We start from the raw sequence: 12,637 nt of genomic DNA, 5'->3' as shown, positions 1-12,637 counted from the left end.
CGCCTATAAAGACGCAGCATCTCGCCATTACTTTGTGAGAACAGGTTACCAAGGCAGATAAAAGAGTACAGCTCCACTCCATACATCACGACACGGCAGCAAAAGAGGCCCGACGACCGGCTGGAATTTGAGCGTCTCCAGCCGGTCACGACCGGCTCCAAAAGGGGCTGTGTTTCGAGTGGCCGGGCGTGGGAACCCTGCGTTCCAGCGTGCCGTAGTCAGGCGAGGACAGATGCCCTATCACTGACCAGCATGGACTGAACACGACCGGCCGGCGCGCTCCCGGCGTCAGCAGGGCACCACTGTCGAATGGGACGGCACCACTGCACCGCTGGGTCGGAGCCACACCGGACAGCATGGGACGGTGCCACTGGACCACTGGGTTGGAGCCGCACTGGACGAAATGGTGCCAAGTCAGTCACACCTTCGCCCACCAAAAACGAGTGAAAGATTCAGAGGTAAGACAACGACTGCGCGCAAAGGCATGGACGATGTCTTGGCTGAAGCGCCACATGGTGAGTCCGTTTGTCAAAATAATGTTGACAACACTTTTCTGCGTAAGTACCCATTAACGAAAGGACCGCAAGATTTTTTAGCGTACACATTTGATTGACAGTGGGTTGTTTTCGTGAATGCTCAGACTTGATGACAGGCGAAGGGTGGTTGTCACTAACACAAAAAGTTTGGCTGTTACAAAACTGTGGTTTTCGTTTGCAAGGCTATGCTGTACTCATTCTAAGAAGCTTTGGTCTTATCAAGGACCCAATGGGACGCAATTGCCATATAGTGATACTTTCCTTACGATAGTGTGTTATCCAATCGCATTGATGGCCGAGCACCCACAACAAAAATGACAATATTCCGGGTATTCAGGATTTGCTGGGGCTTAAAGTTATCTCCAAAAGACGTTATGTTCTTTTCATCCTAGTATAAACAAAACAACATAACTCCGTTGGCAAGTCCCTTTGACCTTTGACCCTAGAGCGTGCTGTGTTAGCAACTGACCGGTGCCTAACCCAGGCTTTACGGGTTAGTAATCTTCTTTAAATGATGACATCGTGCTAGTTGAAATGATGATATTGCTGCCAGTCGTCAACATCACCGGCATATCTTATATGCACACTCAGTCTGCACATGCCCCGAATGCGATAAGGTTAGCGACACAACTTTGCAGCTCGCCGAGCCGCCAAAATCTGACCCGCAAGAGCCTGCAGACTTTGACTGAAGCGTGGACTAGACTTGACGGATTTTTACGGGTCGAAAATTGTAACGAAAGAACTTACATATTGTTCACTATCCTGTAAATTTCAAAACCATACAAAACCATAGCGTACTGTAAAAAAATAGTTTGCAAAAAACACATTTTCACTTTCACAGCGATAGCAAAAGTAACAGGAGACCCATGGCAGACATGACACACTAGAAGGCCAGGTTACATATATTGAAAAACTTTAGGCACACATCTTACTGACAAATTCAAGACTAACAGCCCAAATTTTAACACCCTGTCCTGATTTCACTGAGGTGTAGTTAGACGGGCTAGACACAGTTAAACACAGCTAGATGAGTTAGATGGGTTAAGAACACAGCTAGACACTCTACTTAGCTGTTATTGTGAGGGTAAGGTGTATTCAAAATATTTTGTTTCGTACACAAGCCACACCTCGCAATCAATATCATTGATTATTAAAATGAATGGAAAACTGCGTACTTCATTGCGCTAGCCTCACCCACTTGTCAAGACAGCCCACGGTCACTGGTTTATAACATGCGTCACAGTTGTCAAAACTGTGTTAAGTGTTACCGCACAGCATCTATGACTGGAGAATTTACGACCACGATAGCAAGGGCTCTTACATAAAATGCGCTTCAGCTTGCCATAATTGCCATTAGGTTTCAACATGCATATCTCATCAAGGCTTTCCTGCTCATTTTTTTCCACTCTTTCCAAAATGTGTATCTGTATGCAGGTTTGTCAAAAATTTCACTTCCACATACGACGTAAAAAGATCGAAAGTTGCAGGGGAAACTGACAACCAGCTGACAACAGTGGCCGTCCCGGGCTGCGGACTGATGTTTCGGGATCAGTTGCGTCCCTAGTAAGAACACTTAACTCCAGAGACCACTGCTATCATCAACCCTAAGAGTTGAAAGCAGACAAGCGCTGGAGAAGCCGACATGTCAACTTGCCGGAACCCAGCGAACCAGCAGAATGACAGATAGCTGCATCGCATCTTCGGATCGCCGGTCCGGCCACAGCTCGCCCAAACTCGGAATGCAATGTCGCGGAACGAAGGCTTAAAGCCAAAGTAGACGCCGGGATGAATGAAGAAAGGACGCACGTGTCCCACGCGACAAAAACGAAGCTTCGTTTCCTTAGACGCAGACTTGAGAACGACACCCCGTGCGCGGAGCGCGCCTCCCCGGAAACGAGACACGGTGTACAACTGTTTTTGCGTGTCGGGTCGGCAAAACATCCCAAATCCAGAACATGGGGACGAGAAACGTGCGTGTGCGTGTTTCCGGCACCACAGGCCTGCCAGAGACAGCGCGGTCGCAGGCGTCCGTCGTCATGGCGTTGCTCTGAGGCGGCGGCGAGGAAGGCGGCCGCCGGGTGTGACTCACCAGGCCTCGTCCCATTCACTCCAGTCCGAGACTGTTTATTTATGTGTCCACGACGCGGCCTTGGTGCGACACCGCAGCCGGAAGCAGGTTCAGTGATCCCGACACAGCAGTTTGCACACAGATACGAGCCTTCTCGGGCGCGCCGGATGGATAGCCTATCTGGCCCGCTGCACGAGCCGTCGACCGCCGGTCAGATCAGAGCGCAGGCCACGCAAACGCGCTGCGGCGGCGCCGTGGCATGTGGCACATCTGTGACGCGCTGAAACATCGGCGACCATGGCCAGACGACACTGCTCGCCGCGTTCACCAGGCCGGCGTGTCACGGGAGACGCGCTCCGAGTGTTCAGGCTCGAGAGCAGCGCCGTGACCCGAGTCGCCCCGGCCGTGCGAACGTCGTCGGTCACGGATTCTCACGGCGGACGGGCGGGCCGGCGGAGCGTCCGTCTCCCTCCCAGCGTCGGCCGCCCGCCCAGCGACGTCGCCGCCGCCAGCTGGGCCGCCGGCTCCATGGGCCCGAACCGAGCGGTTTTCGCCGCTTCCGGCTGTCGTCCATCAGACGCGGCGCCACCGACCGACTTCCGGCCCGGTCAGATGGCCGCCGGGCATTGGCCTTGCCGGGCGCGGCTGCGGGGTCGCGCGGGTCGCCGATACGACGGGCAAACAACGGCGCGGTGGCGGCAGCCTTCTCATCGTCTGGGCGCCACGATAGGCCGGCCGCCGGCGGAGAGCGCTAGGGCAGCCGGTGGCGCGGCGTCACCGAGCCGGCCGCCGGCGGGAGCGCCTGGGCAGCCGGTGGCGCGGCGTCACCGAGCCGGCCGCCGGCGGAGAGCGCCAGAGCAACCGGCGGCGCGGCGTCACCGAGCCGGCCGCCGGCGGGAGCGCTTGGGCAGCCGGTTGCGCGGCGTCACAGAGCCGGCGGCGCGACGTCACCGAGCCGACCGCGGCCGCCGGACAGGTGATCGGAGAAGGTCTGGGTGCCCCGTCGCCGGCCACAATGGCCATCTGGCGCGGCGGCCGAAGAGGAGGCGAGCAGACGCCAGTCGGACAGGTGCCATCCACGAAAACACGCGCACGACCGCAGCCGGCCCGGCCCAGCCAAAACAGGCGGAGCGCGCGTAACGGCACCGCCCGGCTAAACTGGTAGTCGGGTAATAACAGCGGAGGTGAAGCGGAGATAAAGAACACGGGTTCTGCGCGCCAAAAGGCTGCCCGAACGACGTGAAGGTGAATGCATCGGCGTCTGGCAAACATTCCGTCTTTTCGCTTCCTCATTGGCGCAGGTTGGGAAGTACGAGATATGGTGCTTAGAACCACTTCAGAGTTATCAAGCCATTCAGCGGTGACTTGCTGCCGCCTGTCTTCGTCCCTGTTACTGTAAAACTGCATAGCTCCTTGAAAACTGCGTACAAATTTGAGCCGATGCCCCGCGGATTCGATGCTCCTTGTCAGGCGCCGACACGACTAGACTAATACTAACAAATCCAGCTGACAAACACCTCTCCTAGGACCACTGGCGGGCGGATCCAAGCGGTGGTTGGTTACATGGGCTTAAGCTGAGAAGTCCGGTACTGTCTGCACCGCCCCCCCCCCCCCCCCCACCACCACCACCACGGCTGCGCGCGCTGCATCAACCATACAGCGGGAGGTAAACCGACAACCACCCCGGCTGGTTGCCTCGAATGCGGCAAGCGCGCCGGTGAATCGCCGTTTGTAATGAGTCATGACAACTGATGACGCCTGTGTGTGCGGCGACATTTCCAGTTTGCTGTGAAATCCCGCAGCGTATGCCATTTGGACGGGACTAATTGAGCCCGGATGTCAGCGCTGCCTTCCGCACCAACGCTGGAAGTAAATGGTTCCGCCCAAAAGAGGGCACGGCGTACCACTCGCTCGCTCGCACATCAGACGGTTAAGTTTTCTGTTCCCAAATGAATGCCACTCAGGTACAAATTTCGGTGAATTTACCACCAGACTGACCACGGTATTCATTAAAAGCACCAGTCCCCCGGGTAACATCACGTGCGCAAATTATTATTAGCGGTTTTAAGCGGGGGCAGAGTACCTTGGGTAATTACCGCGATCTACTAATGACATTCTTAGCATATCATCATGAAAACCACTTTCGGGATGCACGCTCAGGTTCCCAAGGGCATATTGCGCCGACGGGCTGGGCAATAAATGCAGCAAGGTCGCATATTAAGCTAAATTCAAAGGAGATGTGATAATTATGGTGCTAACTTCACACCACCTAACACCTCCGGCGTTCAAAGAGCCTGTTGGGGACAGGTGCACCAATTCGTGGTTCTTCGTCACCATATTCGAACTGATTCGTCCGAATTCAGCAAACCCGCTTGCTGGTAGTGCAAACAGACGACCAGCTCATGCCGCGCTAGAGAACGGGCGATACACGCACCGGGAAGAGAAATGTACGCAGCTCCATGAAATGTTGACGTGCTTCGGTTCTGGGGTAGTGGGGTTTGCTGTTCATGAAAACTTGCAGCGCCGGTCAAGTGCTGTCAACCACCTTCCAGTCACAAAATGCTACGTAGCGACATGTAAAGAGGGCGAGATTGTGGCGGAAGAGCCTGATATCCAGATCTTGGTGTGGCCGCAAAACACCGCAGTGCGCGGCGGGCTCATTCACCTGTTCAACTCAACTCTGTATTTTGTACCTCGACTCCGTCTGTGAGCAATCAATAGTCTCGCAAGTGCTGGGCCCAGCAGCAGCGCCGACCCGGGTAAGTGTCATCTCAGCAGTCACTCAGCGTGTGACCCTGGCAGCAACATCAGCACGGGACAAGTGCGATGCCTGCGCCGCCTTGACTCGGCGAAGCGGGACGCTTCCAGCAGCAGCCACTCAGGCCAGGTATGCCCCGGCAGCAGCGCCGCCCGGGACACGTGTCACCCGGCCCGACAGCGGTGTCGGCTCCGCGGGATGTCCCCCAGTCCCGACAGCCGCGCCTCAGCCGGTTGCACTCACCGTGATGTCCTGGACGGCGAAGCTGCAGTCGGCGCACTGCACCAGCAGGCCGGCCGTGAGCGGGCGGGTCTCACGCAGCTTGGAGCTGATGAAGAGGCAGACGGCCCCCAGCAGCTGCAGTTGGTCCTTCTTCACCGGCGTCACACTCAGATAGCGGTCCAACATGTTCATTGCCAGTGGGAAGACGTCGTCATGGCAGCTGTGCTCTTCGCATACCTGCATGACAAGCGGGGGGGGGGGGGGGAGGGTGAAATAGGCGGAGGCGCCGAGTCGTCGCCTTGGACGATAAATGCGTGGTACGGCTGATGTTGCCTCCCTACTTTCAAGTGCGGTGGGCCTATCTTATTAAGTGCCGACAATTACCTCGAATGGTTATCACTTCAGCTGGTCTGTCTCCCTGTCTGCAGTGGTTCAGGGTATCAACCGGCACAACATACGCTCTTATGGAATAGCTCGTGCTAGATTACGCTAATCTAAACGGCGTATGCTGTCAGTGATTACGCATGCCAAAGAACTCCCCAAAACTTTGATTCCAAAAGTCAGTAACTAAATCTTCAAAAATACCGGCAACCCGATTTATTCATTTTTCGCTTCGTATTCGGGCGTAACCTCGTCGAGCAAAACGCTCTCTTAAGGAAGAACCATTACGGCGTGTTCACGAGAGAGCGCGTCTGACAAAGGACATGCCAAATAAATCAGGGAATCATTCAGCGTTCCTCCATGCGTTGAGCTTTTGAAATATTTTCGGCACACCCAGCGCCCCTATGTGTATCCATCTTCTAGCTATCTAACAACTATCTAGAATGTGTAGGTACTCTGACTAAGCTCTTTGAGCGTCGACGTATTGCACCAACCGTGCACGTCGCTCTCTCACGGCCTAGACGGCCGCATGGATGACAACCCTTTCCACGACATAACTGGCATGCTACTTCCTCCCCGGACAGAAATGTCATGCTGATAGCTCTATTCTCCCAGTCAGCTCATCTTGCTAAGCCATTCACCACCGGAAGCCCAGACAGCGTCAACCGAGGACGGCATATTGCCATTCCATGACAGAATCCCCTGGCGGGGCGCGCTCACCTCCACCATCCAGTAGGCGAGCACGCGGCGCATGGGCAGCTTGATCTCGCCCTGCACGCACTTGAAGGCCGAGCAGGCGGGCAGGTAGCGGCCCTCGGCCAGCAGCAGGTTGGCGAGCACCCGGTGGTCGCCGATCAGCGCCCTGTCCCGATAGGCCCTGCACTGCCGCTCGGCGCCCAGCGCGCCGTTCTCGCAGCAGAGCAGGCTGTCACCGGCGGCACGATCCATGCCACCGGGCGTCCACCCGTGTCCACCGTCCACCAAGTCCCGTCCACTGCAGGCGCGCAGGATCTCCCACTGTGCACCCCGCGCCGGCCGCCGCTTGGGCGCGAATGGCGGCGGGGCGGCTGGCGCGCCGTGCACCGCCGATCAGCTGATCGCCGTCAGCTGATCGGAGGCGGCCGCGGCGCCGCGCGCGCGCCAGCCTCGCCGGCGTGAGCCGCCAGGCTCTGCACGAGAGAGGCCACTTTTCCCCCAGGAATGCAATGCGAGAGGCCGTATAGCAGCTATGAGCGGTTACGGGCGCGGACATCAGCGGACAACGTCAAGGATTTTGTGGGATGTTGTGTTGACGCTTATGCTGTTGTCACAACACAAGCGCCAGCACAATGCCCACAAGGTATTTGATCCAGCCCCGCCGTGTTGCATTATAGGCGTCCAGGGGCTTAAGTTAGATTGAACAGATCAGCTTTACTGCGAAGTGCATTGTGCGTGTTGTGGATGGCAAGCAATATATCTTAAAAGGGAGCCTACAGATAATATTTTTTACAGATTTTTTGGGAGCCTACAGATCCAAACATGACACAAAGGTCGGTGCTTCTAAGGAAAACATGCATTATTTTAACCAACTTTCATCTCAGATGTAAAGGTTATCATGCCGTGTATAGCCTGCATCAAGGATAAATGAAATATCTGATGCAGGGATATTGCGCAAATGTTTCGGTTCTTTGTTGGCAGGCTTGCAAGAGAGTACCACAAAGTACTTGCACCCGCTGGAAGAGATCGCGTTTGAGCGGCACGATCAACAGACCATTGCATAAGTCATATAACGCCGCGTCGGTTCTTTTGTGCCCGTTTTGAGCAACTTTCAGCATGCATTAAACTGTACGTCACGAGCAGTCCCAATATTTCCTTCATGATGAAGGGAACTAGTCATCACGTGCACTTTTCTGTACGAGCTCTATTTGGATGGGAGACAGGGCGCCGTTGCGACAAAAAATGACCTTATGCCATTTTGACGACGAAATGCATAAGTCTTGTTCGTGACCACAGGGATGTGAAAAGCTCTTCAGGAGTATGAGCGGAGCGAAATGCCAGTGCTGCAAGATATAAACCCTGACCCCAAATCCAAATGACTTGCAAGGAACCCAGTCACCGTTTCATGGTATAGTAACAACTACCGTAACCTGGGCTCCTCACTCGCGAGTGGCACAGGACGGATGGGGATCCCAATAATTCAGATCCTGGTCGCGAGCTGTTTGTAGGGTGCTAATGCTCGTCTTGAATTCACTGAAATCTGTCCATGCCAAAACCGCGATTAATTCTACACACCAACTGCAACTTAACAGAATTTCTTGGTTTTGTTCAACGCGTGTGTGCTAGAGCATGACTCCCCGTACATTACGAATTGTGACGCTGTATCTTTTCAAATTAGAATATATGCGGAGCCCATCCAAACATCTGCATGGGTTTAGAAGTGCTGTTAATCAGGCCACTTGCCTGTTTGGGCGACCAGAGGATGTATGCGACAGCTCCGACACGCCGAAAGAGCGCTGATGGAACGTTTCATCAACAGCCCTTGATGACAACAGGTCCTTGGTCCATCACAGCCCCTAATGCCTCACATCGGTAACAGAAACGGACGACCCTGAACCCATGACGGAGCTGAAGACCCTGAGCCCATGGTGGGCCTCAAGACCCTGAGCTTATGACAGACCCCAAGACCCTGAGCCATGATGGAGACCAACAGCCTGAGCCCATGGCGAAGCTGAAGACCCTGAACCCATGATGGAAACCAAGACTCTGAGCCCATGATGGAGACCAATACCCTGAACGAATGACGGATCTAAAGACCCTAAGCCCATGATGGAAAATAAAACCCTGAGTCCATGATAGAGACCAAGACCCTGAGCTGCTGGCCGAGTCCAACACCCTAAGCCCAGGACGGAGCTCCAAACCGCGAGCCGATGGCGGAATTAAAAAGCTGAGCCCACGCCAGTATGCAAGACGTTGCACGCGACTGAACACCCTGCAGCCATCACAAAACCCCAGCGCCGCGAGTCCCGCCGCCTCGCGGTCCTACCGTCTGGGGTCGTCTGGCGTTGCCGCTCGCACTACGGCCGTCGGCCATGGCTGAGCAGTACGGCAGCCGACGACTGAAGGTCATGGCGGAGCGGTACGGCAGCTGACGGCTGAAGGCCACGGCTGAACGGTACGGCAGCCAACGGCTGAAGGCCACGGCTGAGCAGTGCGGCAGCTAACAGCTGGAGGTCACGGCTGAGCGGTGCGATAGCTGGCGGCTGAAGGTCACGGCTGAGCGGTACGGCAGCTAACAGTTGGAAGTCACGGCTGAGCGGTACGGCAGCCGACTGCTGAAGGCTACGGCGGAGCGCTGCGGCAGCTAACGACTGAGGGCCACGGCTGAGCGGTACGGCAGCCGACGGCTGAAGGTCACGGCTGTGCGGTACGGCAGCTAACGACTGAGGGCCACGGCTGAGCGGTACGGCAGCCGCCGGCTGAAGGTCACGGCTGTGCGGTACGGCAGCCGACGGCTGAAGGTCATGGCTGAGCGGTACGGCAGCTGACGACTGGAGGTCACGACTGAGCGGTACGGCAGCCGACGACTGAAGGTCATGGCTGAGCGGTACGGCAGCTGACGGCTGAAGGCCACGGCTGAGCGCTACGGCAGCTAACGACTGAGGGCCACGGCTGAGCGGTACGGCAGCTGACGGCCGGAGGTCACGGCTGTGCGGTACGGCAGCAGACGGCTGAAGGTCATGGCTGAGCGGTACGGCGGCCGACGACTGGAGGTCACGACTGAGAGGTAAGGCGGCATGGCTGGAGGTCCTGCGAGGCGACGCGCCCGTTGGCGGCAGCGGGCCTCGGTGTTCCTGCACCGGTCAGGCAGCCGCGCCCGGCGTCCCGCCACGTCACACCGGGCAGGTCCCGGCGGCGCGCCGGGGGTCATAGATGGCGCTGGGCCGGTAAGAACACGGTCAAGTTTTTCTTTCTTTTCAGCTGTGCGTATAAAAACGTGTGCTAATTGACTAGGGGCCTGACATATGTCACCTGGCTTCATTTCATACGACAGCTGAGTTTCATCTGTGCTGGTCAGTGCACTGTTGAGAGTAAGCTCACTCTTTCGTGCGTGAGGATAGGGCATGCGCTCAGCGCCGTTCTCATGCATGACCAAACACCGGCTGGGTTCAGTTTCCTCGAATGCTTGCTGTTTGACCTCATGTCTGCGACAAGTCCATGATAAATAACAGAGCATCGATGAACCAACAGATAAGCGACAAGCGTACTTCAAGCGGGTGTCCCACCGCTGGAACATGTTTCAAAAACATGATCTGGTGAACTCTCAGGACCTGTCTTTCATATTGATTGCGCTGGGGAGCTGAGCTGCATCAGCTAACAGTGATAATATTCATCATGGGATGTTATTTGCAAATAAATTTTGGTTATTTTCGAGTCCGAATTATCTAGTCAGCGTTTCTGGCCCGCGCTAGACTTCCTATCTCATTTAGTCTACCCATATGTGATGCTGTGCATGAACGATGCGTTGGCCAAGGTCGATTCTGTAGCATACTTTGAACTCTTTGGTAAATGTTTACACAACTACCAGTCGACAAATGGCTCAATTCCAGAAAAGCGTCCAGCACAATTGTTTATGCGATGAGCCATGTTGACGTTTAGTCTTGCACAGCAAAATTAAAAATAGCAAAATAAACATCCACTCAATTCAGCAAATCCTTTTTAGCTTTATAATGGTGACCAAAGCGGCTTAATAATGTGATGACAGCGGCTGTTAGTGCGTAATGAGTGGGTTAATCCAACGTAAAACTAGTATTCTCAGAAAAACAAAATGTTTTGGCAAAGTGGAGCCAAATATCTTCATTTGAATTGCGTGGTACTCCCATCCACCTTAATTGCAGTGCTGGACATATCTCACATTTGCGTGTTAGTTAGGTACGCATAATGTTAGTAGAACTGAGAGTTTGTAGTTATCACATCGCCGCGTAAGCATTTGGTGAGTGGTCCGTTGATGCGTCCAGCTGATCTGTCGCTGGTACATACCTGCACTGCATGCGCAACTTTAGACGAAATACGCATCAAGTAAACAATGCATTCCAAAGCCAAAGCGCCCTCGAACGGGGTCACTTTGCCAAACGCCATAGAGAAATCAACGTCGTAGTGCAACGCATCGTTGAATTTGCGTGAGAATGGCCTCACATTTGCACATTTTTCCAGAGGGTTTTAAGCTCTCATACTAGTTATAGCGCAAAAATTGTGGCGAATTGGTGTATTGAGAATATCATGTCACACACACACACGCACACATTGCGAAAGACCAAACAAATGTAAGTAATTACTTTTATGGCGAGAAGGAATCCAATGACGCCCCGTCAAAGAGACTGCTTCAAAGAAAATTTATAAGCCTTTCAGAAGGATTTCGAGAAAACTGGTGTTACCTATCAGATGGGATCCGTGTGGTCTAACTACGCTTCAGAAGTGCAAAAAGTCAAAAAGGTAGAATACTCTAATGTGCATGAGTCAAGTACCCACTTCCAGGCCTCGGACACGCACGGGCAAACTGACCAGACCGTTCCCTCACCACCACTGAGGTGACACTGGACGCCTCGGTGGTAATGTCTACGTATTTTACCGGTCCCCGACAGCCCCCCACCCCCCTACCCGGTCTCCCACGTGGTCGGCCGTGGCCGTGAGGCGCGCGCCAGCTGTGCACAGCGCGCCTCCAACGCGGGGCGGGTCGCTAATCCGTCCGGCGGCGGTCCCAGAGATGCTGTAATCCCGTCCGACGCTCCCCCCCCCCCCCCCCCACCACAACCCGTCGCCCCCTCCCCGTCCGCTGCATTCCGAAACATGCTGGCGGCGATTGGCCGCTGGAGGGGGCGTCAAAGGCGCCGGCCGAGCGACAGCCGCGTGCCCGGTCACCTCGGCGCTGACCTCTGACCCCTATCTCGTCCACGTGTGGCACCGCGGTATGTGCGCTCGTCAGGCACAGTTCCCGACGCTTGTGGCTTGGGACTGCCTGCTATACTCAGAACGCACTGCTCCGATCGTGCAGCGGGGAGTGCTCCGCTCTGGGGTGGAAGTGAGCGGTGGCGCGAGTGGACGTTCCGTGGCACTCATGCAAGGGACAGAACTGTGTATTTTTACCATTTCTGCATACACGTGTCTTGGCCTTTAAATCTCATCCTTTGCGTACTTGTGCTTACTTGTGGCCATGATTACAGCTTGAGACGTCGAGCGCTATCAATAGAGCAATTATTCTTTGGTCGCGTCGTTTAACCAGTACCTCTTGGTGCGGGTATATTCAACGTCGGTTATTACCCGAATAGCTTCCACGTCACAACACTTCGCGGTGTATTGAAGGTCAGTTATTTTCAGAGTAAGAATCCCAACTCGCAAGAAGTGCGTCCTTTCTAGCAACAATCACGGTCATGAATTCTTACACGGTAAAGTTTCTGATGATTTATTCACCAACCACAATGACCAGTGACTTATAGCGAAACATAAAATACCTTCGCGAACACCAGTTCCCTGACATCGACCTCAAACACCATTATGCATTTAATTGAAGCTGTAAATGCTGCTCACACAGATCAAGCAGTGGGGGAGCCTCTAAATCGCCAGAATGGGAATTGGGTTAAAGGGAACCCCTCCAGCCACGGAGGCCTGTGACACCAACTCTTCGTCGCTTAGAAGCCA

The 12,637-nt window shown here is 54.7% G+C and overlaps 1 protein-coding gene across 1 annotated transcript in view; it reads right to left on the bottom strand.

The window, feature by feature from the left end:
• The window catches only part of LOC119108536 (G1/S-specific cyclin-D2), a 35,821-nt gene extending 28,820 nt beyond the window's left edge, over nt 1-7,001 (bottom strand). The window contains exons 1-2 of the mRNA XM_037232124.1: nt 6,686-7,001; nt 5,606-5,821 (exon numbers count right to left, since the gene is read on the bottom strand). Coding sequence (XP_037088019.1) covers nt 5,606-5,821; nt 6,686-6,913 — 444 coding nt within the window. The 5' untranslated portion in view covers nt 6,914-7,001. The remainder of the gene's footprint in view (nt 1-5,605; nt 5,822-6,685) is intronic.
• Between the last annotated feature and the right edge of the window lie 5,636 nt (nt 7,002-12,637).

Source organism: Pollicipes pollicipes, unplaced genomic scaffold (genome assembly GCF_011947565.3).
Source record: "Pollicipes pollicipes isolate AB1234 unplaced genomic scaffold, Ppol_2.1 Scaffold_6686;HRSCAF=7923_pilon_pilon_pilon, whole genome shotgun sequence".
In the NCBI taxonomy this organism is placed as follows: domain Eukaryota; kingdom Metazoa; phylum Arthropoda; class Thecostraca; order Pollicipedomorpha; family Pollicipedidae; genus Pollicipes; species Pollicipes pollicipes.
This window is presented reverse-complemented; position numbering and strand designations above follow the sequence as displayed.